General features: G+C 41.8%; 2 protein-coding genes across 2 annotated transcripts; both read right to left on the reverse strand.

Annotated features, from left to right (window-relative positions):
• Positions 1 to 34: 34 nt before the first annotated feature.
• On the reverse strand, positions 35 to 5,837 carry si:ch211-222n4.2 (uncharacterized protein LOC101885505 homolog). Its single transcript, XM_064942839.1, has 7 exons — positions 5,242 to 5,837; positions 4,421 to 4,468; positions 4,096 to 4,225; positions 3,794 to 4,010; positions 2,292 to 2,392; positions 2,133 to 2,183; positions 35 to 2,045 (listed from the first exon to the last, which is right to left on the reverse strand). Exons 1-7 carry the CDS (start codon positions 5,525 to 5,527, stop codon positions 1,910 to 1,912), a joined length of 969 nt encoding a protein of 322 aa, XP_064798911.1. The 5' UTR covers positions 5,528 to 5,837; the 3' UTR covers positions 35 to 1,909.
• Positions 5,838 to 18,627: 12,790 nt separating this feature from the next.
• Positions 18,628 to 25,180, reverse strand: LOC135518020 (sphingomyelin phosphodiesterase 4-like). Its single transcript, XM_064942840.1, is given in 20 exon segments — positions 18,628 to 18,970; positions 18,972 to 19,259; positions 19,487 to 19,615; positions 19,717 to 19,848; positions 19,937 to 20,167; positions 20,554 to 20,759; positions 20,910 to 21,073; positions 21,245 to 21,342; positions 21,509 to 21,599; positions 21,709 to 21,851; positions 22,504 to 22,575; positions 22,677 to 22,809; positions 23,018 to 23,169; positions 23,278 to 23,330; positions 23,448 to 23,556; positions 23,671 to 23,746; positions 23,863 to 23,999; positions 24,201 to 24,287; positions 24,432 to 24,522; positions 24,958 to 25,180. Coding segments are annotated over 19 exon segments (2,376 nt in total). The 5' UTR covers positions 24,471 to 24,522; positions 24,958 to 25,180; the 3' UTR covers positions 18,628 to 18,934.
• Between the last annotated feature and the right edge of the window lie 2,591 nt (positions 25,181 to 27,771).

The raw sequence follows: 27,771 nt of genomic DNA on the forward strand, positions 1-27,771 counted from the left end.
GATGAAATTCAACTGACTTGACCGAGCTAACAACAACGGCACACCAAAATAAGTTTAATAGGGAGAAATAAAAATGTATGTACATTGAAATATTAACTTTATATACAGTACCAGTCAAAAGCTTACACGTTCTCTACTCATTCCAGGGCTTTTCTTGATTTTTAGTATTTTTACATTGTAGAATAATAGTGAAGACATGAAATAACACATATGGAATCATGTTGTAACCAAATCAAAACATATTTGAGATTCTTCAAAGTAGCCACCTTGATGACAGCTTTGCACACACTTGGCATTCTGTCAACAAGCTTCATTAGGAATTGTATTTTTTTTAATTGTACCTTTATTTAACTAGGCAAGTCAGTTGAGAACAAATTCTTATTTTCAATAACAGCCTAGGAACAGTGGGTTAACTGCCTTGTCCAGGGGCAGAACGACAGAATTTTATCCTTGTCAGCTCTGGGATTTGATCTTGCAACCTTTCGGTTACTAGTCCAACGCTCTAACCACTTGGCTACCTGCCACCCCAGTGCTCTTCCAACAGTCTTGAAGGTGTTCCCACATATGCTGAGCACTTGTTGATTGCTTTCCCTTCACTCTGCGGTCCAACTCATCCCAAACCATCTCAATTGGGTTGAGGTCAGGTGATCACTCTCCTCCTTAGTGAGACAGAGTAGGTGAACCAAGACATGGCGGTTAGAACCAAAAATCTCGCATTTGGACTCATCAGCCCAAAGGACAGATCTCCAATGTCCATTGCTCATGTTTCTTGGCCCAAGCAAGTGTTTTCTTTTTATTTGTGTCCTTTAGTAGTGGTTCTTTGCAGTAATTCAACCACAAAGGCCTGATTTCACAGTCTCCTCTGAACAGATGTTGATTTTTCTGTTACTTGAACCCTGAAGCTTTTATTTGGGCTGCAATCTGAGGTGCAGTTAATTCTAACTTATCCTCTGCAGCAGAGGTAATTCTGGGCCTTCCTTTCCTGTGGTGGTCATCATGAGCCAGTTTCATCATGGCGCTTGATGGTTTTAGCGACTGTACTTGAAGAAAGTTTTAAAGTTCTTAATTTTGCAGCTTGACTGACCTTCATGTCTTAAAGTAATGATGAAGTGTTGTTTCTCTTTGCTTGTTTGTGCTGTTCTTGCCAAAATATGGACTTGGTCTTTTACCAAATAGGGCTATATTCTGCATACCACCCCTACCTTGTGTTGTGACAACTGATTGACTGAAACGCATTAAGAATGAAATTAATTCCACAAATTAACTTTTGACAAGGCACACCTGTTAATTGAAATTCATTCCAGGTGACTAGCTCATGAAGCTGGTTAAGAAAATGCCCAAAGTGTGCAAAGCTGTCAAGACAAATGGTGGCTATTTTGAAGAATCTCAAATAAAATATATTTTGATTTGTTTAACACTTTTTTTGGTTACTACATGATTCCATATTCAGGTAGTCTAGTGCTTAGTGTTGGGCTAGTAACTGGAATGTTGCTGGAGTGAATCCCCGAGCTGACAAGGTAAAAATCAGTTGTTCTGCAAGAGCAAGGCAGTAAACCCACTGTTTCCCGGGCGCCGAAGACGTCAATTAAGGTAGCTCCCCTGATTGAGGGGTTGGGTTAAATGCGGAAGACACATTTCGGTTGAATACATTCAGTTGGACAACTGACTACATATCCCCTTTTCCCTTCACTATTTTCTACAATGAGATGTATTTCTACAATGTAGAAAATAGTAAAAATAAAGAAACCCTGGAATTAGTAGGTGTGTCCAAACTTTTGACAGCTACTGTTAACATTCATTCAGTGGTAATTGAAGTCCTTCAATGGCCATAATAGGAGCTGGTCCTGATCTTATTTAAAGAGGCTTTGGTTCTGCGGTGCTGGCTGGCCTGCTGTACTCTTTGTCCCTCTCAATGCACTGTTCTCCTCAGCCTGCTCCTCTGTACAGCCTGGGTCCTTTTCTGCCTCTCTGCGATGCTGGAGCTCAGGTGCTGTTTGAGGGCTGGGAGGATCACCCTCTCTGTCACCCCTGCCTGGTTCCCAGACCTGGAAAGGGTACAGGGACATGGGGGATAGCTGTTCCACTACTAAGGTTAATGTTCCTGTATAAGAGATTAGGAAAGATTCACTTACATTCTCTTGGGAAGTGGTTGAAGTGCTAGTTGGGGAAACTTCTCTGCCTTGCTGAGAGGGAAATCAAATGTATTGTACAATTTACCTGTATTTTTTTTAAAATTTTCTTTATATAAATGACATTCAGGTGGACAATATGCCTACTAAACTGCCGTTTACCTGGTGCTGTCAGCAAGGTAGGCCTTTGTCATGATGTAGTTCTCAGGAGTGATTTTCTTGTTGAACACAATGTCTCGGAGGACAGCCTTCACACGTATAATCTATATGAAACAAACCATCAGGGAGAGCGATACTTCACTGAAAAAACAGTCAGTTCTCCATGTAAACTTTACATTGAGTTATGGAGAACATGGTCAGAAAACAACTAGCTATTGGGCAAATGACAAATCATGCATGCCTTTGTAAATGTAAGACATATGTAGTTTATGGTTTTACAATGTGACAATCTATTTTAATTGTCTGCTGCACAAAATGACCGGTTTTAGTAGAATCATTCTAAACCAGTGGTTGCCAACTGATTGATCGCGATCTTCAAGGCATTCCTAGTCGATCACCAAATATTTCTGTAGAAAAGCCAACGAACAATAAAGGCTTGCGCTCCTTTAAAAAAAATTGTGTTGAGCTGTTGCAGGCAGGTGCACTTGATTCAAAAGTCCTGCGCACCGGGTAAGCAAAGTGTTCCCATGAGACAAACTCCGCCTACTTGGCGGACCAGCAAATCTGTGACTAAATCGAGTGCACCTACTGCTCTGCCCAGTCGGATAGCTCAAATCACTGTGGTTACAGAGCTTCCATGACCCTGGCCACAGCCAAGTTTAATAGGCTACTAGCCTACGTAAGATTTAATAACTTTTAAAACCATGACCACAGAGACTGTCAAAGAATACAGCCAAGAGCTGCTGTTTTTATGAGTGATTTTAAGTCTATATTCAACACTTATAAAACATGATTCTTCAGGCTGCAACTGCAATGAATGAGTAGCCAAGTATCGATAGCCCTGCGTTTTATTATTATTAGCAGCTTGACGTGTCGAATTTAATATTAAGGGATATTTCACTTTCTCTGGTCATAGGAACAACATTAATTTGTGCATGAGGCAGATGCGGTGCGACTTGAGTTTCGCCATCAGGTGAAAGACTGTGTCCCTTCTCTCTGGTCAGTCTTACCGGAGGAAAGGAAGGAGAGAGCAGGGACCGTGAGAGGCGGTTGGGAAAAATAGTTTTGAACGGTCATCGTCCTGATTTGACCTTGTTGACCATCAGATGCAGGTACCATCAGCCCAATAAAATAAAAAAGCTAATTATTTCAATTCATGCTCCACAGTGCCTCACAAGTGCTAAACCAATGATATATTTTATTATCATAGCTTGAGTTTTGAAATATAATATGGTCTGATTAACAATATTGGCAGGCCAATCATATAGCCAATATGCTGTGATAATGTTTTCGGCCTACGGCTCAAACCGTATTCCTACAAAACTGTTTGTATGAGGTTAATGTAAAAAAGCTAAATCTGAGCAGTAGATTGCCACTTGCTTTTTGACTGCGAAAGTGATCTTGACTCAGAAAAGATTGGTTACCACTGTTCTAAACCATAGTTATGTTGGCCAATGCTAATGGACTGTGCAATAGCATCGATATGTCAGAGGATGACATCTGACCTCCTGAGACTGCAGGCTGTTGGCGTTGTAGAGCTGCCGTATGATAACCTCACATTCCTGAAGGGTGGGGGGTCGGGGGGGATGGGATGGACTGCTGTGGATCCGGAGGGGTTGTAGAGAGGTGATGAGGCCTCCCCTCAACTCTGACTCGTGTTCAAGCTTTGCCACTCCGGGGTTCTCAGTGTAGGCATGAGCCACACAACCGTCCCCCGCTATACTGCTTCCGTGGGGGTCAAACAAGTGTTTTTAGACGAGACACTTTTGGAGAAGATGAACTAGGGGGTAGAGGTATGGATGCTTACCTGAGCCATGGGTCTTGAGATGGGCGTGTTTCTTGTAAAGGTTGCTCCAGGTAGATCACTCCCTCTGTCTGGGCCTCACTGCCCTGTGTCGGTGGCCTTGTGCTCCGGTGGCTTGATCCTAAAGAAATACCTTCCCCAATAGGTTGGCATATACGCCACACAAGCTTACACAATCATTGTTCATTGATTTCTATTATGGGAAACTTAAAGAGATGTTGTGAAAAGTAATCTCTAATGACCACACATCTGAAAGTCCAAGAGCCAATGCTTTCTTGGTCCCAATAGACCTAGCCCACTTGTTCCAGCAAAGATGATTGAAGCCTACCTTTTCTGCAAGACTTTGAAGGCTCCATGATCAGCTTATACTGCAGCTCTGTAACATCAAAGTCAAAGAGAGGTCATGTAGAAGACATGACACAGAACAGAAGTAGACATGACAGGTGGCAGCAACAGCATACCTCAACTGCCGTGCTGTTTATAAGCTCTTCTAACAAGGTCCTTTGAGCAACCGTGGCACTATGTGTCTCGCTGCTCTGACAGAGTGAAGACAGAGGACCCATGTGATTCTTTTTAACTGGATTGAAATCTCTCTTTGTGGGGGGATAGGATGCGGAGGCGATATAGAGAAGCTTGTCTGTTCTGTAAAATGATACTGCATTCCACCGCCTCCCACGGTGAGATACTCACCATCCTTTCATTTTCCTCATTCAATAACTGTATCACTATGCAACCACTAGCGCTAGGCTATAGTGTGTCACCTCTGTCAGCAGTGCCTCATCCTCAGATCCCTGTGTGATTATCATGCTAAAAAACGTGCAAACAAACATGTATTACAGATACAGATTTCCACTAAAGAACTTTATCATATACAAATTATTGCTGGCTAGTGGCTACCCATAAAATGTAGGCCTATTAGGCTGTATGGAAAGAAAGACAGTAGTCTATCTTAAATTGTGGCATTGGTATAGTTAAGGGGAAAGGCCATACATTGTATATGCTATTTTAACTTAGTAACATGATGTATAACGTTACTGTGCAAAGATGAAAATTATGGTGCTCAAACCATGACAAACAAATCTGCTGCCTATGATGACGCTTTTGGAAATCAAAAACATCAGCAAAGACACGAGGACAGGTTTGACTCACCTTTATTTTCCCGTCTGAGGTCATCTATTTCACCGTGTAGCTTCTGAAGAGTGTCCTTGTGCTGTAGTTGCAGGAACTGAATATTCCTCTGAAGCGATGCAACGCGAGTATCCATGTCCCGGTGAGATGAGACCTCTCCCCCTCTGTCCCCTCGGGGTGAATCGGACAGCGGTTCAAGGTGGTTAAACGGGAAAGGACGTGGTTGTGGAAAGCAAGGCTTGTCAAGACATCCAACGCGGGACCAGTGGGGAAGATTTCGCACAGGCGGAAGACTGTTGCCTGACATAGCTAAACTATACGGTTAGCTAGCAACACGACAGTTTTTTTTAACTGGCTGGCTAACTTAGCTACATAGTAGCTAGCTAGACTAACAAATAACAACAGGTCATTCTATCCGCATGCATAATCGTGCAGCCATTACCCCTTATCGTAAACGTTCCCGGTTAAATGGATTGTTCACCTCCACAATATGCAAAATTTAGAAACAATTTAACGAGACAGCTAGGAAAAATAAAAATACACCGATTACCCACAGCCACTACCGACAACGATGTATTTCCCCTTTCACTCTCCTTAGTGGACATACACTACTACCATACAACGTTGCCATGACAACCATAATGTGTTGCTCCGGTGGCGGGAAATAAAAACATATCTGAACATTCTACCATTTGAACGCAGCATTGTGTCACTATAAATGTCTGTCTCGTCTTTGCAAGAACACATATAGACAAGCATACAGAAACGATAAAGGCAAATAATTTCATTTTCATTACTTTATTTCTTAGAAATTAAGTGCGGGTCTGGACCGGTTCCGACTGACATTTTGGTGTACAAAGCACCCTGTGAATACCATATGGTTCTATGTGAAGCAGAGTTTCCAAACCCAGAGGAGCAACATCGCGAGACTGGGGGTGCTGAAGATGGCAGCGAGTGCAGACAAGATTTCAGCTTGCTCCGAGTAACCTTACATTTAAGTACGTTTGAGAGGGATAAAAGTTAACAGAACTTGGCTTATAGTAAACACAATAGAGAACAACGCTTAGTTGACCGCTAATTTGATCTGAAACTTTGAGAAATGGAAGAAAAAAAATGTGCGAAAGAGCAATGAGAAGGCAGTTTCGAGCTGAGCACTCATACATTGGAGAAAAAACGCAATCTGACTCATGTGGAGAAGAAATGGAGGATTCTGGACATTCGGTTGATTCTGAAAATCCAGTCAATAGTCCTGCACCCAAAAAGAGAAAGAATTGTCTTTGCGCGAACTACAGGTCAACATAGTCGATGCTGTCTCTGCAAAGATAAACGAAAGAGCCGATGGTCTGGAGAAAATGATACGCGAAAACATCAAAAATAGTTGCCCTCGAGACCTCTCTGAGTCATGCATACAAGAGTATCGAAGAGCTTAAACTTGCAAAAACGGCTACTTCTGAGAAATGCACTGCACAGGAAAAGACCATCACAGACATGCAAGAGCGTTTATCGGAAGCAGAGCGATACCGGAGAAGGTGGGGGCTACGGCTTTACGGTGTCCCCGAGGACCAGGATGAGAATGTGAAGCGCTTAGTGAGAGACATCTAACCGTGTGGCACAGGACTTCTCCGATGGATATATGGATATGGCTGTGGATGTCTCTCATCGTATTGGGAAGAAAAAAACCTCTGAAGAAATAGCACAATTTTTACTTGAAGCCTTTAAGGAGGCTATAAAGAAGGGAGAACTACCTGCCTCTCTGAAGCAAGGGGTTATAACTGTTATACCTAAACATCACAACGATCTCTTAAATATTGATAATTGGCATCCAATCACACTCCTAAATAACAACTACAAAATTATAGCCATAATCTTTGCAAAAACGTTAAAGTCTTGCTTGAATGATCTGATTGACATTCATCAATCAGGGTTTATGAAAGGGCGCCATATATCTAATAATCTGAGGCTGCTGTTAGACTTGGTTGAGTATTGTGATCTATTGGATGACTTCCCTGTTATCCTATTTTTGGATTTTCAGAAAGCATTTGATACAGTAAGTCACAATTTTATCTTTGATTGTCTTAAGCATTTGAAATTTGGTCGTTTTTTGCTGTTGATGCTATTAGAACTCTATTTAATGGTGGCAATAGCTGTATCAAACTCTGGCATGGAACATCCTCAAGTTTGAACATTTACAAAGGAATACGACAAGGTTGTCCAACTTCACCTTTTTTATTTTTGTTAGTATCTCAAATTTTATGCTCATTAGTTCATTTGAATGCATTACATTCCAGGCCAGAGAGATCAAGATATCCCAACTGGCGGATGACACCATTTAAAATAAAATAAAATGTGTCACAAACTAGATTAGCATTGGATATCGTGAAGCAGTTCTCCAAAATCTCAGGTTTGGCATTAAATCTTTCCAAATGTGAGATGTTTGTTTTGAACGGAGTTGTCAATCCATCAGATTTTAACATCTCTGAGAAAGATACTGTAACCTACCTAAAGATCATTCACAGCCGTAAGATTTTTGGTGATCTTAATTTGAACTTCATTTTTAAATCTGATTTGGAAAACTATTTAGTCATTAAAACGTATACAAAACAAAATGTAAAAAAAAATGTATTCACTACATGTCTGTATTTGAATTGATATAATTGATATAATGTGGATCATTTTTATTTTTTTCTCATTTCTTTGTGGAATCCCTCTTGCTGTTATGTTTGTCATGTTACTGTTAATAAAATAAAAACATTGAAAGACTTCCGGGCACGTTTTTCTCGGAAAGCTGTGAGTACTATTATATGATACAGTATCAGTACTTGTTGCGTTTACACAGGGGCGGAAAGTACCAAATTGTTGTACTTGAGTATAGGCAAAGATACCCTAATAGAAAGTGACTCAAGTAAAAGTGACAGTCACCCAGTAAAATACTATTAGAGTAAAAGTCTAAAAGTATTTGGTTTTAAATATACTTAAGTATCAACAGTAAAAGTATAAATATCATATATATGTTAGGCAAACCAGATACCTAGGGGCACACCCCAACACTCACATAATTTACAAAAAAAAGCATTTGGGTTTAGTGAGACCGCCAGATTAGAGACAGTAGGGATGACCAGGGATGTTCTCTTGATAAGTGCAAAAATTTGATAATTTTCTTGTCCTGCTAAGCATTCAAAATGTAACGAGTACTTTTGGGTGTTGTAGCGAGACTATATAAAGGGGGTACCGGTACAGAGTCAATGTGTGGGGGTACAGGTTAATCATCCTCTGCCTGCATCCCTACCTGTAGCCTACCTGCCCCTGGTTCAATGCATTTCCACCTCTCACTATTAGTCTTGATTGTCCATCTTCTGGAATTAAAATGAGATATTCTAACAGATCAATCTTGCTGGCAAAACGTCATTAAATATTGCTATGTTATTTAGCTATAGTTAGTGTGTATATAATGAGCACCCAGATGCTATGTAGGCATCACAATAATATCAGACAGAGACAAGCTGGCTCTGTGAAAAACTTTACGGGCCGCCTTGGCGTTGGTTACTATACTGAACAAAAATATGAATGCAACCATTTCAAAGATTTGACTGAGTTACAGTTCATATAAGAAAATCAGTCAATTGAAATTAATTCATTAGGGCCAAATCTATGGATTTCACATGACTGGGAATACAGATATGCATCTGTAGGTCACAGATACCCTTAAATAAAGAAGGAGGGGAGGGGGGCAGTCAGTATCTGGTGTGACCACCATTTGCTTCATGCAGATTGATCTCCTTTGCAAAGAGTTGATCAGGCTGTTGATTGTGACCTGTGAAATGTTGTCCCACTCCTCTTCAATAGCTGTGCAACGATTATGGATATTGGCGGGAACTGGAACACGCTGTCGTACACTTCAATCCAGAGCATCCAAAACATGCTCAATGGGTGACATGTCTGGTGAGTATGCAGGCCATGGTAGAATTGGGACATTTCCAGCTTCCAGGAATTGTGTACAGATCCTTGTGACATTGGGCTGTGCATTATCATGCTGAAACACGAGGTGATGGCGGCGGATAAATGTCACGACAATGGGCCTCATGATCTCGTCACGTGCATTCAAATTGCCATTGATAATATTACTATTGTGTTCGTTGTCCGTAGCTTATATCTGCCCATATCGAAACCCCACCGCCACCATGGGGCACTCTGTTCACAATGTTAACATCACAACCCATCTGCCATCACGTTGTCTGCCATAGTTGAGACCGGGATTCATCCGTAGAGAGCACACTTCTCCAGAGTGCCAGTGGCCATCAAAGGTGAGCATTTGCCCACTGAAGTTGGGTACGACGCCAAACTACAGTCAAGTCAAGACCCTAGTGAGGACGACAAGCACGCAGATGAGCTTCCTTGAGACGGGTTTTGACAGTTTGTGCGGAAATTCTTCGGTTGCACAAACCCACAGTTTCATCAGCTGTCTGGGTGGCTGGTCTCAGACGATCCCTCAGGGAAGAAGCTAGACGTGGATGTCCTGGGTTGGTATGGTTACACGTGGTCTGCAGTTATAATGCCGGTTGGACGTACTGCCACGTTCTCTAAAACGACATTAGAGGCGGCTTACACTAGAGAAATTAACATGTTATCTGGCAATTATCTAGAGCATGGCATCATAAATAACTACATTATCATTTTTAGATCAGTCAGTCAATTTACCCATTATACATTACGGTTTTGATCCTCTCGAAGACGGCTAGCATATTAGTTGAGAAATCTGCCTATTTTCCTCAAATGTATGCAATGTCACGATTTCAATGCTATACAATATTACAGAGAACAAGTTAATTATCTCACATTGCTGAAAATATTTGTAATGTTGTACTTGTTCACCTAATTCATGCTAATGTTGGGTTATTGAGCTAGCGTCCAATTGACTCACATTCACTTCTTGAAGGAGTGAACTCCTTGTCCCAGAATCGCCCAGAATGAACCGCACAGCCCATTGACAACGCATGGGTAAGGTTCACAATGACCGTTAATACGTTTCCAATGGAGTTTCCCATCTCCTCAAACGTATCTTTGGCCCAGGGAGACTGCATAGGAATGATGACAGTCCAGCGAGTCCAGCCATCGTGGTTTCATCTCGATGTGATAGTCTTAGCCGGACTTAGAGCTTTCCACATGAACAAATACTAAATAATTTCATAGAATTGAAAGAAGACCAGTTTCTCTTGGTCACAGACGGACGAAATCACTTCATGCTTAAAGAAAAGGTTCACCCATTTTGAACGTTAAAATGTTTTTGTGCATCTGAGTGATGTTCTATCGATTCCCTGGGTCATTTCATGTTTTCATGTGTATCTGAGTATTTGTATCTGTTATTGGCGTTCAAGCATGGATAAATGCTTGAGGGATCACCATGATAAAGTCTCTCTCACTACACTGGAAGTTAATAGGAATACGACTTCTAGATTGCGAAAATGTCTATCATCAGTGACGATTTTAGCATGTAAATCTTGGTGGGGAAAACAGGAAAAAAATCTATGCATGCCAGCAAAGCCACTACACAACACTAAACAATACATTCATTGCACTATAACGGTGACAAACGGTGCCCACAAACTGTTAGGGCCAACATAAAGCTGACTCAACAGCAGTCCCAACACCTTACCACTACTAGACCTGGCTATCAGCTGAGCCTTGACTGGTAGCAAAACAGTTCATTCAGCCTCATTTGCTGCCTTTAAAAAAAACATAGCTGATATGACTGACTTGCTTAAACAAATGTGGTTTCTACTGTCAATAGAGATGTACAAACTATGGCATAAGGTGACGACGAGCGCATAAGAGGCAATCCCTAATTTAAATTAAGAAATTAAGGAGCTACATGTGCTCCACCAAGTCAGAACAGTATGTTAAATTATGTGGGGAAAAGGGACCAAATTATTGGGCTACTAACTGCTTACTACAGAACATACACTTAACTTTCTTAGCTACAGTATACATATCTCCCTGGCATATTACATCATTTATGCAGCAGCATAGAAGACTTTTTTGAACTCACCTTGTTGTTCTGTGCTCACTTGAACAGGAAGGTGGCGCGGAACTCTGAAAAAACAAAGTCGAATCACGATGACGTCAGTGATCTTCAGGTCGGAGCTCTAGAAAGAGGCAGAGTTCCCGACTTGCAATTCCGAGTTGGATGACCGTTCAAAACGTATTTTCCCAGTCAGAGCTATTTTCTTTTTCCAGTTCCCAGTTGTCTTGATCTCATTGAAGTCTGAAATGTCCCAGTTCCGAGTTTCCAGTTGTTTTGAGCATGGCAGTAGTCATGCTGGATTGACAGCAAGGCCAATGTCGAATGTTTATCCTTTTAATCTTGGAAAATAGACCCATAGCCTCAGACTTGGACCACACACCCACTCCACTGAATAGCAGGCTAGTGATTGCTTTGCAATGCTTGAAGTTAGCCACTGATTCCTTCCAAACCAGTCATTGTTGATTTTGCGATTTCCAACTTGTTGTTGGAAATGTTGTGTAATGTTTATGTCCAATGATTCATTATTTCCCTTCATATGACAAGGATTGAAAAGGATTTGCCAGTAGATTGTTGACTTGATTCATGTTGATGACTCCTAGCTAAGATTTGGAAAGTATGACATTGACGCTGGTCAATCAAAGCTACTGAATATGTAACGTGATTTGACATCATTTTATTTGTGGCCAATGACCTCGAGCCTTCTTGGATGGGCACTCGTAATATAACTGTATGGCAGCACCCAAGGGGCTTGAATTTTCGAGCTCTACCTATAGATTCTGCATTGACATAGGATCCCCATGAGTGACAAAACACCAAGCTAGTCACGGAGCAACTAGAGAACATTACTAACCCCTACACTCCGTATTTTTCAATTGCTGCCCCACAACCACAGAAAGCACTGAGCAAGGCTGAAACACCTGCATTTTGGAGCTGCCTTACACAAGAAAGCAAAAAAAGAGAACGTTTGTATGCGACTTTATTAACTCAATGATATACAGTACCAGTCAGACGTTTTGACACACCTGCTCATTCAAGGGTTCAAACAAAAAAGTTTTAAACAAATCATATTCATATCAAATCAAAATATATTTTATATTTGAGATTCTTCAAAGTAGCCACCCTTTACCTTGATGACAGCTTTGCACACTCTTGGCATTCTCTCAACCAGCTTCATGAGGTAGTCACCTGGAATGTCTTTCAATTAACAGGTGTGCCTTGTTAAAAGTTTATGGAATTTCTTTCCTTCTTAATGGCCGTGCTGCTCCTCCAGTTTCAACTGTTCTGCCTGCGGCTATGGGATCCTGACCTTTTCAACAGACATGCTACCCGTCCCAGACTTGCTGTTTTCAACTCTCTAGAGACAGCAGGAGCAGTAGATATACTCTGAATAGCCAACTGACATTTACTCCCGAGGTGCTGACCTGTTGCACCCTTGACAAAAACTGCTTATTATTATTTGACCCTACTGGTCATTTATTAACATTTTAACATCTTGGCCATGTTCTGTTATAATCTCCACCGGGCACAGCCAGAAGAGCCACCCCTCATAGCCTGGTTCCTCTCTAGGTTTCTTCCTAGGTTCTGGCCTTTCTAGGGAGTTTTTCCTAGCCAACGTGCTTCTACACCTGCATTGCTTGCTGTTTGAGGTTTTAGGCTAGGTTTCTGTCCAGCACTTTGTGACATCAGCTGATGTAAGAAGGGCTTTATAAATACATTTGATTGATTGATTAATGTGTTTGAGCCAATCAGTTGGGTTGTTACTTGGTAGGGGTAGTGTACAGAAGATAGCCCTATTTGGTAAAATACCAAGTCCATATTATGTCAAGAACAGCTCAAATAAGCAAAGAGATACGACAGTCCATAATTACTTTAAGAAATGAAGATCAGTCAATGTGGAAAATTTCAAAAACCGTTTAAAGTTTCTTCAAGTGCAGTCGAAAAACCATCAAGCGCTATGATGAAACTGGCTCTCATCAGGACCGCCAAAGGAAAGGAAGACCCAGAGTTACAGTTGAAGTCGGAAGTTTACATACACTTAGGTTGGAGTCATTAAAACACGTTTTTCAACCACTTAAATTTCTTGTTAGCAAACTATAGTTTTGGCAAGTCGGTTAGGACATCTACTTTGTGCATGACAAGTCATTTTTCCAACAATTTTTTACAGACAGATCATCTCACTTATAATTCACTGTTCCAGTGGGTCAGAAGATAACTTAGTGTATGTGAACTGTGCCTTTAAACAGCTTGGAAAATTCCAGAAAATGATGTCATGACTTTAGAAGCATCTCATAAGCACATCATTTGAGTCAATTGGAGGCGTACCTGTGGATGTATTTCAAGGCCTACCTTCAAACTCAGTGCCTCTTTGCTTGACATCATTGGAAAATCAAAAGAAATCAGCCAAGACCTCAGTAAAGAAATTGGAGACCTCCACAAGTCTGGTTCATCCTTGGGAGGAATTTCCAAACACCTGAAGGTACCACGATCATCTGTACAAACAATAGTACGCAAGTATAAACACCATAGGACCACGCAGCTGTCATACCGCTCAAGAAGGAGACGCGTTCTGTCTCCTAGAGAAGAACATACTTTGGCGCGAAAAGTACAAATCAATCCCTCAACAACAGCAAATGACCCTGTGAAGATGCTGGAGGAAACAGGTACAAAAGTATCTATATCCACGGTAAAACAAGTCCTATATTGACATAACCTTAAAGGCAGCTCAGCAAGGAAGAAGCCACTGCTCCAAACCGCCATAAGAAAAGCCAGGCTACGGTTTGCAGCTGCACATGGGGACAAAGATTGTACTTTTTGGAGAAATGTCCTCTGATCTAATGAAACAAAATTGGAACTGTTTGGCCATAATGACCATCGTTATGTTTGGAGGAAAAAGGGTGAGACTTGCAAGCCCGAAGAACACCATTCCAACCGTGAAGCACGGGGGTGGCAGCAGCATGCTGTGGGGGTGCTTTGCTGCAGGATGGACTGGTTTAATTCACAAAATAGATGGCATCATGAGGTAGGAAAATGATGTGGAAATATCTCAAGACATCAGTTAAAGCTTGGTCGCAAATGGGTCTTCAAAAAGGACAATGACCCCAAGCATACTTCCAAAGTTGTGGCAAAATGGCTTAAGGACAACAAAGTCAATGTATTGGAGTGGCCATCACAAAGCCCTGACCTCAATCCCATAGAAAATTTGTGGGCAAAACTGAAAAAGCCTGTGCGAGCAAGGAGGCCTACAAACCTGACTGAATTACACCAGCTCTGTCAGGAGGAATGGGCCAAAACTCACCCAACTTAATGTGGGAAGCTTGTGGAAGGCGACACAAAATGCTTGACCCAAGTTAAAGGCCATGCTACCAAATACTAATTGAGTGTATGTCAACTTCTGACCCACTGGGAATGTGATGAAAAAATAAACCTTGAAATAAATAATTCTCTCTACTCTTATTCTGAGATTTCACATTCTTAAAATAAAGTGGTGATCCTAATTTGCCTAAGACAGGGAATTCCTACTAGGATTAAATGTCAGGAATTGTGAAAAACAGAGTTTAAATGTATTTGGCCAAGGTGTATGTAAATTTCCGACTTCAACTGTACCTCAGCTGCAGAGGATAAGTTAACTCAAGTTACCAGCCTCAGAAATTGCAGCACAAATAAATGCTTCACGGAGTTCAAGTAACAGACATATCTCAACATTAACTGTTCAGAGGAGACAGTGTGAATCAAGCCTTCATGGTCCAATTGCTGCAAAGAAACCACTACTAAAGGAGCAATGGACATTAGACTGGTGTAAATCTGTCATTTGATCTGAAAAGTCAAAATGTGAGATTTTTGATTCCAACCGTTGTGTCCTTGTGAGACTTACAGTAGGTAAACAGATATCTCTGCATGCGTGGTTCCCACCGTGAAGCATGGAGAAGGAGGTGTGATGGTGAGGGGTGCTTTGGTGGTGACACTGTCAGTGATTTATTTAGAATTCAAGGCACACTTAACCAGCATGGCTACCACAGCATTCTGCAGCAATACGCCATCCCATCTGGTTTGCGCTTAGTGGGACTATCATTTGCTTTTCAACAGGACAATGCCCCAACACACCTCCAGGCTGTATAAGGGCTATTTGACGAAGGAGGGTGATGGAGCGCTGCATCAGATGACCTGGCCTCCACAATCACCTGACCTCAACCCAATTGTGATGCTTTGGGATGAGTTGGAACGCAGAGTGAAGGAAAAGCAGCCAAAAAGTGCTCAGCATCTATGGGAACTCCTTCAAGACTGTTGGAAAAGCATTCCTCGTGAAATTAGTCGAGAGAATTCCAAGAGTGTGCAAAGCTGTCATGAAGGCAAAGTGTGGCTACTTTGAAGAATCTCAAATATAAAATATATTTTGATTTGTTTAACACTTTTTTTTGGTTACTTCATGATTCATGTTTTATTTCATAGTTTTGATGTCTTCACTATTATTCTACAATGTAGAAAATAGTAAATATAAACAAAAACCTTGAATGAGTAGGTGTTTCCAAACTTTTGACTGATACTGTATATATACCGTTCAAAAGTTTGGGGTCACTTCGAAATGTCCTTGTTTTTGAAAGAAAAGCACATTTTTTGCCCATTAAAACAACATCAAATTGATCCGAAATAAAGTGTAGACAATGTTAATGTTGTAAATGACTATTGTAGCTGGAAACAGCTGATTTTGTATGTAATATCTACATAGGCATACAGAGGCCCATTATCAGCAACCATCACTCCTGTGTTCCAATGGCACGTTGTGTTAGCTAATCCAAGTTTATCATTTTAAAAGGCTGAATGATTATTAGAAACCCTTTTGCATTTATGTTAGCACAGCTGAAAACTGTAGTTCTGATTAAAGAAGCAATAAAACTGTCCTTTTTTAGACTAGTTGAGTATTTTGAGCATCAGCATTTGGGGTTTTGATTACAGGCTCAAAATGGCCAGAAACAAAGAACTTTCTTCTGAAACTCGTTTATACTTGTTCTGAGAAATGAAGGCTATTTCATGCAAGAAATTGCCAAGAAACTGAAGATCTCATACAACGCTGTGTACTACTCCCTTCATAGAACAGTGCAAACTGTCTAACCAGAATAGAAAGAGGAGTGGGATGCCCCGGTGCACAACTGAGCAAGAGGACAAGTACATTAGAGTATCTAGTTTGAGAAACAGACGCCTCACAAGTCCTCAACTGGTTGCTTCATTAAATAGTACCCGCAAAACACCAGTCTCAATGTCAACAGTGAAGAGGCAACTCCGGGATGCTAACCTTCTAGGCAGTGTTGCAAAGAAAAAAACATATCTCAGACTGGCCCATAAAAATACAAGATTAAGATGGGCAAAAGAACACAGACATTAGACAGAGGAAGACTGGAAAAATGTGTTATGGACAGACAAATCTAAGCCTGAGGTGTTCAGATATGTCTGTTGGTCAAAATGAATTAAATTCAATCAGAAAGAAAAACGTTTGTGAGATGCATAAAAAATGAAAAGATGCTGGAGTAGTGCTTGACACCATCTTTCAAGCACGGTGGAGGAAATGTGATGGTCTGGGAGTGCTTTGGTGGTGGTAAAGTGGGAAATTTGTACAGGGTAAAAGGGATCTTGAAGAAGGAAGGCAATCACTCCATTTTGTAACGCCATGCCACACCCTGTGGACTGAGCTTAGTTGGAGCCAATTTCCTCCTACAACAGGACAATGACCCAAAGCACAGCTCCATCAAGCCAATCCAATTTGTGGGAGGTGCTTCAGGAAACATGGGGTGAAATCTCTTCAGATTACCTCAACAAATTGACAACTAGAATGCCAAAGGTCAGCAAGGCTGCAATTGCTGCAAATGGAGGATTCTTTGACGAAAGCAAAGTTTGAAGGACACAATTATTTAATTGAAAAATCATTATTTATAACCTTGTCAACATCTTGACTATATTTTCTATCATTTTGCAACTCATTTCATGTATGTTTTCATGGAAAATGTATAAGGGAAGCTAGAACTTTTGAATGGTAATGTGTGTATATGTATATATTTTACATTGTTTGCAAACTGATATGTGACACATATTGCCAAAATAATATACAAAACCAATTATTTTTTGCTAAACAAGTGGGGCTCATCTGCCCTGAATGACGGATCGCCACTGCCTATCATTAAACATTTAACGTTTTTTAACTAGGCAAGTCAGTTAAGAACTAATTCTTATTTACAATGATGGCCTACTTGTAAAGCCCCCGGCCAAACCCTTTCCTAACCCAGACGACACAGGGCCAATTGTGTGCCGCCTTATGGGACTCCAGTCCATGGCCGGTTGTGATACAGCCCAGGATCGAACCCAGGTCTGTGGTGATGCCTCTAGCACTGCGACTGCTGCGCAATTCCGGAGCCTGTATTCTCTCGAATGAGCCATTGATCATATTTTTGCTATATTTCTACCTCGAGAATTTGATTTAACAAAGGGTCTAGCACATTTTTCATATTTGTCTGACTCTTTAGATCAGCGTGCGTTGCATGGTACCATTGCCAGAGAAATAGAAAGTTGCTGGAAATCCAATTAATGAAGGACCGTATAACACCCCACCCGGCAGACTGCTGCGTCACGCGATTGCAAAATGCCGCTTTCAAATCAACTGGGAACTCGGAGAAATACGAGGTAAAATCATATCAGTACTCTAAAAGGAGGCTTGAGTTCTCACGTTGCAATTTCGAGTTGGATCACCGTTCAAATCGATTTTTCTAAGTCGGAGCTCGTTTTTTCCCCCGATTCCCAGTTGTTTTCAATTGACTAAACACGGAAGTCCGAGAATTCCGATTTACCAGTTGTTATGAACGAGGCATATGTCGAGAAACTGGCCTATTTTCATAGAAAGTACGTAATGTCACAATTCCAACGCTATACGATACTATGTATAGCGAGTTAATTATCTCACATCTCAGAAAATATTTGTTGTACTTTTGTTGACAAATTCGTGCTAATTCTTAGAATCCCCCAGAATGCACTTCCTCAAAGGTAAATACCGTTGCGAATGAGGACTACGCTGAGGCACATTGATCAGCAGGTTGAACATGATGAGATTGTAGACTCCTAAATTGATAGTGCATTTCTTTTAGGAGATTTTACAACTAGCCAGCCACATTACATGCTGATATTGTATTCGGTATTTCAAGTACAAATTATGTTCACATTATTTGTACTTGAGCTTGTGTCCTCAAAAGTGAGGACAACTCAGCATTTTTTATTTTTTTAAACAAGGTCAGTTCTAGACCTTTCAAAAACTAGGCAACATTAACAGTAATTGTTTATGGCCAGCTCATGAAAAAATAAATACGTTCGAGTATGTCTATTTCGGCAGAAACCTACATTTTCCTCTACCATTGAGGTAAAACTACTAGTGCAAGAGTCTTTATTACACCTGTAAATCTTGTAGTTTGAGGATAATCACCAACATCCTTTCATTGTTCAAGTGACAAACATTCAATATCTTGTTAGATTTTTAAATCAAACAACAATCCTTCACATACCAACCAGTAAAACTGCTTAAAAATATTAATATTTAGCGTAACGTCATCCAAACAGCAACGTGCTTGAATTTATTTACAATATTAAAAAGAAACAAATTGTATCACAATAGATGGCCCAAGCATGAAGGCAAGTGGCAAAAAAAGCCATTTCATTCTCTTGCTACTGGAACTTGAGTTTATCTCCAAACAGGGCAACTTAAGAGTCCGTAGAGAAATCCTCCTGTAAGGATGAATAGTGTGCTGGACATGGGGCCGAATGAGAACAGTGCCCCAAACAGGTAGAGCAGTAGAAGCATCAGCAGGGTTCTGTAGCTCGCCAGCATGCGCAGGCTTAGACGCGGCCGTCGGTACCTCTCTGCTGTTAGTCGCGTCTCTGGGCTCCTGCGCCTGCCATCCGCCGCGGCCTCGGGGCTGGCCAGGTAGTACCGTCCCAACTGGCCCAGGAAGTCCGGCCGCGAGCACAGAGCATCCATGTGACCTCCGAACTTTGGATGGGAGAGGCAACAATTATGACAGGCCAAAACAGACAGAATTCTGACTTTTATGGAAACCCATTTTCTCTTAGTTCAGCTTTTGGGTGTATACAACAGATGTACATATTTCAGAATAGATCATGATAGTTAACAGCACTGCTGAGGTCTCACAGTCAAATAGAGATGATAGGTTCAGGGTATCAGTTTTGCAAATTGCAAAGAATTGCCATGTCACATACCCTCTCATTCACCAGAGATGAGATCTTGAAAAACAGTCTGACCAAGATGGTGTTCTCATAGCTCCTGATGGGCTGAAGCTCTGGGTCCCCTTGGTACTCTATCTCAAATCTACGCAGTCCATTGATGACCTGCAAAAACATCACATATTTAACAGTGTGTGGAGATATATCATAAGGGATGTATGTGTGTTGTTGGGGTTTGGTTATTAAAGTTGAATAAGTAGTCTGACCTGCATCCGGCCCAGGTCTGTGAGGATGAGTCCGTTCTCCCCTTGAACACAGTCTGGTAGCTGCTTGGAGTTCCCATCGTCCTGACCAGAGCCTAGGGTAGCCATCAGCTGAGACAGGTGTCCTGCATTCAGCTGTAGACGACAAACACAGCATGAGTTGAGGAATTAAGTCTGCATTAGCTCATGCTAAATGTTCAGGAAAAGTGATATGTAAACCTACCCGAAATATCTGACAGAGGTAGTCCAGTGACCTCTCCAGAAACTCATGGGTCTTCTTAACACACACCCCGGTGTCATCCACCTCTCCTCCATTGAAGGTGTAGTTGAGGTCAGGGGAGCCCATTCCAAACCAGGACATGAAGGAGTTGTTGGCCGCCACCTCAGCTGACTGATCTGATATCTTCTTGGCGGTCTGCCTCGCCTGGTCGATGATCTGAATGAGCTTCAAGACCTACACCAAAGGAGGATGACAACTGACCACGTTTATAGTTGGTCCATCTAAGCAAAAGGGCAGGCCTAGGCGGTTGGGTCTTGTGATAAACAAGAACGTAGTCTTACCAAGACAGTCAGCAAACAACAGCAACACAGAGTGCAGTTCAGAGCGATCTAATCTTGCAGAATATAGCTAGCTCATTTTACTAGCACTGGGAATTTCCAGGGACCTCACGATACTTCGGTGCAGATACGATATGTATTGCGATTTGATACTGCAAGTTTGTGATTCGCTTAGAAATCTCAGATCTTTTCTCCCAAAGTTGGGCTCAATTTCAGAATTTGCAAACTGTCTTGAATTGAAATTAACTCGATCGCTAGTATGGTCCCCTCCGCTCCACTCACCGTGCCCCTCAGCTCTGTGCCGAACATCTGTTTATACTGACAGTCCTGGCCCTCCAGACCATACACGTGGCTCTTCACCCTGAACACCCTGTCTGTCACCGCAGGCTGCCGGGCCGATAAAAAGCTGCCACCGTGGCCTGGCGAGAGGAAGCACCGGTGCTGCCGGTGGTGGAGGACATGCTCCGGCTCCAGAAACAGCTGCTCTCCTGGAGAGGGACAGGAAGTGGAAGGACAGGAGAATTACATTAGGACAGGGCAGTGACAGCTCAGACTGCTGTAGCTGGACCATTACATGACTATTAGTGCATATACATCACACAAGTATCATAAGGCTGGGTGACTGTTTTTGTCCTTACCTTTCTGAATCATCTCCGATAGGTTTGGCTGAGCAAAGACTTTGGCCACCCTGAAGACTATTAGTGCATTTTTGACGTTGACCAGGTCTGTGCGTACCACCCTGTTAAGGAAGCCCTGAAAGAGCTTGGTGTACATGAGCAGGTTCTCCTGAACAAACAAGCTCCTGAATTTTTTGTTGAGAAAAACTGGTTAGGAAGATTAATGTAAAAATGTGAGGAAGCAATAAGACAAATATCTAATTCCTTGTCAGTACTGCAGAGTCAAAGACTTGAAGGAAGCACTACAAACACATTTATTCAGCCTGACCCATCTGGTGATCCAACAAATAATTCACCATTTCTCAGGTACACCTTTGTTCTGGTCTGTCTGAGGATTGGTCTTCTCTCCTGTGTACCTCCATGGCTGGATGTAGCTAAGCCACGTCTCCAACACCTAAATATAGAGATACAGTGGTGATTTAGAGATAAGAGCACACAAACATTTTTATCTCCATTATAAGAGGTGATGAGTTGTATTGGTTGGACCCAATGAGAAGTTGTGATTGACACCAACACCTCACCCAAGCTGAGAAGGTTGAGGATTGAGCTGTGATACCTACCACTCTGAAAGAGGCATCTAAAGGCCAGTGGCCAAAGCAGTGCTGGAGGAACACATATAGCTTCTGCTGGACAAAACGATGTACCACCACCCTAGAGACAGACCAACAGTGAATTAGAGGCCAAACTAGATCCAGACCATTTAAAGTTACAATAAAGTTGAGAGAATGTCGACCCTGGTGGTGCTCACTGCTCAGCTCACCTCTTCAACTCCTCCAATGGGCTGGTGTGGGAGTGAGCCGAGGAGGAGACCTGCTCAGGTTTCAGGCTGCAGGAGAAGGCATGGAGGTGCTTCACTAGGAGACGAACCACCAGAACGTGCTCCTCTGTTGGGGTGAATGGCTCCTGAAACAGCCAGTCATACACAAATCCACAGGGACAGCAGCCAATCATAAGAAGCTCCTCGGATAACAATAACCAATCACACAGCAGGCTTGGAACATAACCCCTATTCCTGGTACTGTTTCTCAAATGACCCTGCTGTTGACAAAGTCTATCTGGAAAAGGCATTCAATGTGTCTAGCTCAGAAACAGGCACATACTTTAAATTGAGATTTAGGCCCATTATTCTTAGAGAATGAGGTAGACAATTTGATGATGAATTCATTGATTTAGGGCAATGTGGTTATTGAGGTTTTGAATACTGTAGGATACAAATCACATTTCTATCGCCCAGATGAGAGAGTGCACATCTTATTCAGATAGAAATATTCCCCTCTAGTTAAAAAGAGTACAGTGGGACCCGTTTTGTGTCCCAGTTGTGAAAGCCAGGGGACAGGTTGATTTGATGCATATCAACATGTGAGGCAAATGCCAGTGTGGGAGTGGGGGTAGAGGAAGGCCAATGGTACTCAATGGGGTGAGCCCTGCTGTGGTTCAAGTGTGTGTGTGTGTGTGTGGTAGGGGTAGTGATCAGCCAGTCAGCCGTGCGGTATTGCAGTGCAGGTGAAGGGGTTGAGTCTGGTAGTGGGAAGGGCCATGTGTGACATGCTCTTACCTTCACCTGGGGGGACTGCAGCTTCTGATATATCTCCAGGGAGTAGTGATGCAGCCACATCTCCACAAACACCTGGGGATAACACACACACACGTCTTATTCCCGATTCCCTAAACACCTGACTGACAGTTCACACCAAATCCATTCATGGCTGACAAATGAAGGCGGCTCACCTGTAGTAATGCCTCTGACCTCCAGATCTCCTGGGCTGCAGGGTCAGCAGTGACTGAGGGCTGATGGGATATGTGGCGCTTAAGGAGGCTGGTGCTGTGGATGCCATACCCTGCAAAAGGTACGCTGGGAGCCCTGGACACCAAAGACATGACAGTGCGCACTGAGTTTCCTAGCATTAGGAAGGAAAGAGAAACTAAAAGGAGGCAAAGGAATAAGAAAGTATGTGCTCTTATTGGATAAGTTCAGGTAGCATCCTTCAAATGTTATCACCCCACTGATCACAACCCTGCTAGCGCTCTCAGTCACACCTGACTGGAGTTCTATCCCCACTGTAGAGTACCTGGGAGCAGGTGGAGACACAGAGCCTCTTTTGTAGGTGAATGGAGAAGGGGGAACACTACCCTCTGTAGGAAGGAAATACTTGAGGTAGGTGTCCACTAGCGCAAAGTATGCACTATCCAAGCTGCTCACATGCTGTCCTAGAGAGTAGTTCTGAGAACACAGCATCAAAACACTTGTGTGAGGTCAAATAATATAGTCTGATTCACGTATCACAAACTACCAAAATAAGATATTGTTATGACAGTTGAGCATCATTACCTTTGGTGTTATGAGACTGGAGGCAAACATAAACATGTAATATTCAAAGGGATCTGAAGAGGGTTAAGGACATACCACCAGACTTAAAAAACACACTAAATCACAAACATACATTGTCAACAATGTTTTTGAGAAAGCGAGGGCCGAGTGAGTTTGAGCGTCAAGGATACTGAGTGCCAGGCTGAGTGTCTGCAGACCAGACAGAGGAAAATGCAGCTTGTTGTTTAAAAGTGGGCAATCTGGGAGAACGCCTTCCTGTATGGACACCTTTACAGGACCCTGCAAGAGGGGAGGAGAAATAATAAAGTGGTTAGTGTAAAAACAAAAAAGTTGTGGAAGACCTTGCTATGTATCAAATAAAAAAAGTTACATTTAAAAAGAGATGCGACTTACAGGCAGGAAGCTGACTGGTATTTCATATTTGTATTCCTCTGCTTGAAGCTTGTACACAAGCTTCATCATTGGACCACTGAAAATCACACGATCATAATTAACATCAGTAAATTACTGCTTTTCTAAAATTCAACATCATAAAGGGAGACAGAAAGACACGGGAACACAAAGACAGACATAGGATGAGACTACCTAGGATTGAGAAAGTCCATAACGATGTTGTATTGATTGCTGCACGCCTGCAGAAATCCCAAATTCCAGCCCACGATGACACCATCCAGACTGCCAAAAACACTCTCTACCAGCCAGGGGAAAATCAGGTGCAGCTCCTGCAGAGAGAGATAATAACGGAGGATGAATGTTTTTAGGTAACATGGTTGAGTTGAACCAGGTTCAGGCACAAAGCTGACATGCTGACTGACTAAACATTGACATAGGTCAGATCAGATCATCAATATCCAACTATAGACAGAAACATGCTCCCCCCCCCATCTATATAAACAACACTGGCTTATACAGACAAACTGTACCTTTGCAGGGTAGTCATCAATGACCTTCACCAGCTCCTGGCAACACTGGAGAAAAGGCTTGGTGGTCGAGTCCATTTTCAGGTTGGCCTGTGAAGAAAAGACAACATCATTACTGCTGCCACGGTACTATGCTAGCTATTATGTGACAATGACTTGGCATTGTCACAAATTCAAGTAGGCAACAAGAAGTTCACATGATGCTTATGACGAGCAGCAACACAATATACTAACCAGAAGGTAACTGGGCTGTTGCATGGCTGGGGAAGCCATAGAAAATGCTAGTTAGACGAGACGCGGTCACGATTCAGAATCCAATTGACACCTGGATAGACAAAGCAGAAATGGTTCAGAGGGGCTATGTTGATATTGTGATTATCTATATCAAACAAATTAGGAGCATAGCTAACTACAGTTAGCTGGCTAGCTACTCAGTGAGGTGCACATATGACTACAAAACGCTTAAACACCAGAAGCAAGATAGCCAATAAGCCAATCAAATTTAAACGTGGCTGAAACTATAACCACCAGTAATTACATAGCTTTGCGTTGGATAACTAACGTTACCTAACATCAGCAAGCTAGCACCAGCTAACTAACTGTGGTTAGCTAGTTCTGTACTGCAATCAGCTTGTGAGCTACCGTTAGCTGGCTTAGTTTAGCGGCTAAATGTGGCAGGCAGCAGCTAACAATGCTACGGGCTGACAACGCAATTTGTTTTCAAAACAGCCTCATCTCAACATGCACTGGGTTAACTTACGTTTCTTACCTCCCTCGACAAAAAAAATGGCCCGACTTTCCAGTTCATCAAATATATGTATCCTAGTCCTATCTATGTATATGTATCCTCGTCCTATCTATGGGTTCCAATCTACCACGTTTCTATCAGAAACAGCATAGCGAAGCGAAATTATGTCATTTCGCTGAAGGATGTGGCACGCGAACGTGCGCTCCCGTGTGGATCGTGCCTGAAGGAAGCGCTAGGTACAATATTGTAGGTAGATGGCAGTGTTGCCACCTCCAAAAAGTTTTAGTAGACCTCGGCCAGAGATAGATAGATAGATAGAGGACTCATCTTTGTATCTGTGCCATTATAACGTCTGTGAGCCTCAATGGCGCTGCCCATTTTATTTATTTATTTATTTTTTATTTCACCTTTATTTAACCAGGTAGGCTAGTTGAGAACAAGTTCTCATTTGCAACTGCGACCTGGCCAAGATAAAGCATAGCAGTGTGAACAGACAACACAGAGTTACACATGGAGTAAACAATTAACAAGTCAATAACACAGTAGAAAAAAAGAAAAAGAGTCTATATACATTGTGTGCAAAAGGCATGAGGAGGTCGGCGAATAATTACAATTTTGCAGATTATAACTGGAGTTATAAATGATCAGATGGTCATGTACAGGTAGAGATAAGCAGAAAAGTAAATAAATATAAACAGTATGGGGATGAGGTAGGTAAAATTGGGTGGGCCATGCATCTCCATTTTAAAGTAGTACATTTTCTTCTTCACAATAGGCTGATCCCTCCTGATGACCCGGGTTGACATGACTCCAACAGGGTCACCTGGAGGCATCAACGAATGGAAATCCCACCCAGTTGACTATGTTAGAAACCCTCAATTACGCTGCCCATGCTAGTACAACCTTTTGGCCACTAGAGGTCTCTATCCTTCTCTATGTAAGGGTTAGGCAACCCTGGTCCTGGAGTGCTGCAGGCACTTCATGTTTTTGATTTAACCAACCTGGAAGACCAGGTGTGTTGAATTTAGGCAATCACTGAACTGATCAATTAGCTCAGTTGGTCTGGTGTGGTGTATAGTTGGGACAAAATCCTGCGGCACTCCAGGAACCTAGGTTGATGATGTAAGCTGGTTCATAGACTACATGGAATTGTGATAAAGTAATATCACTTACTGCAGGGTGGGATTACCGAATGGTTGTGGGCTCCCAGGAGGTTGGGGGCACCCCCAGATAGCGTATGATAGCCAAATGTGTAGAATTGCAGAAAATTAGCTTTAAAAGCTCAAAATTCTCTCTCAGCCTCATGGCAAAATGTGTAGAATGGCATGACATTCATTTTAAAACAGATACATTTTCTCTTAGCCTCATGGCAAAATGTGAACAATAGCATGAGATGAGCTATTAAACAGCACACTTTTTCTCTGACCCATGGAAAAAAAGTGTAGAATGGCTGGAAATGAGCTTTAAAATTGCTACATTTTCTCATAGCCTCATTACAAGATGTGTAGAATAGCATTATAAAACGGTACATTTCTTCTACACAAAATGTGTTGAAATGCAAAGTTAGCTGTCCCCCCCCCCCCCAAATTAAAAATAAATAATCTGTTTTCCTAAAAAAAAGGGCCCCAAATACTGCAGTCCAGCCCTGATTTACGGTTAAATATTGTTACATTTACATAAACTTTCTAAGTATATCAACAATCAATCAGGTGAATCAATCATCATGGATGGTAGATTTTTTCAAACCCCTTGACTGAAAGAAGCTAACTCAAGATAGGTGCAAAGTATGCTTTTTGCAAGTGCAAAGTTAAGTGTGCTTAGTGTAGCCTAGTATGTGGCATAACTATTGGTTTGTGTGTATCTTTATGATGTGTTTTAATTTTACAGTGACATGCCCCTATGTTAATGGAGTATTAAATCCCAGCGGAACAGCCTTACAAATCGTATTACATCCTGTTTTGATTTAAGTGCGCGCATCCCTCACAAATACCCTTTGGAGTCCCCTGTCCTGCCGGGAAATTAGGCAGTGTGTCAAAATGATTAATCATTGGCTGATTAATAATTCTAATTTCATCACTTTAAACTGCAGAGCGTTATTGCAGTAGCATCCCGGTCTAGGCGTTCAATAAGCTCCTGTCTTTCTCTGTGGATGCCGATGTGGGCTTATCTGATCTGATAATACCTCTGATTAAAAGGGACTCTTTACATTTTATGATTATATTTGTTCATAAGGATAATGCAACAACAAACAGGATTACAGAACAATAACCAGATTTATCAGGATAATACAACATTTAAGCACCAAATATCCCCTAAAAAGAGATCACCTATAGTATTTATGCTCACAAAAAGTTGAATGAGGTACTGTATGCATCCCATGGTCCAATGACTCTCTGTCCTTTTGGAGCATATTTTAATATACTATATAACCCGATTAGGAAAAGAAAAGGCCCATGATCAGTGATAATACATATGGCAGTGGAGGGCAAGCACATGAACATAATAATAATAATCTGATTAATTTCCCTCAACTCCAAACCCCCCTCCAGCAATTTACATAATACCACTAATGTGGGTTTTTACTGGATGGCATACAGCTTTTGTCAGATTTTACTTTTTATAGCAGTTGGAATTTACGCAGCAGGTTAGGAAAATGAACGCATCAGGTTAGGATAATTAGGTTAAGGTTAGGAAAATGCAAAATAAATGTAACTTTTTTAGTTAATTTGACAAAAGCTTTATCCCTTCAAACCATGACCACTAATGTGTGACCAAGTCCCCATTAACCTATGGCATCCCAGAGAGAACAATTTTAGGCTACAAAGA

The sequence above is a fragment of the Oncorhynchus masou genome, chromosome 28 (genome assembly GCF_036934945.1).
Source record: "Oncorhynchus masou masou isolate Uvic2021 chromosome 28, UVic_Omas_1.1, whole genome shotgun sequence".
In the NCBI taxonomy this organism is placed as follows: Eukaryota; Metazoa; Chordata; class Actinopteri; order Salmoniformes; family Salmonidae; genus Oncorhynchus; species Oncorhynchus masou.

Excerpts from the sequence above, each read along its gene's own strand:
- si:ch211-222n4.2 (XM_064942839.1), bottom strand. The coding sequence starts at position 5,527 with ATGTCAGGCAACAGTCTTCCGCCTGTGCGAAATCTTCCCCACTGGTCC. Across the intron at positions 4,469-5,241 it reads CCTCAGACGGGAAAATAAAG|AGCTGCAGTATAAGCTGATC; the intron begins GTGAGTCAAACC and ends TTGATGTTACAG. Across the intron at positions 2,184-2,291 it reads TACCTTGCTGACAGCACCAG|CAAGGCAGAGAAGTTTCCCC; the intron begins GTAAACGGCAGT and ends TTTCCCTCTCAG.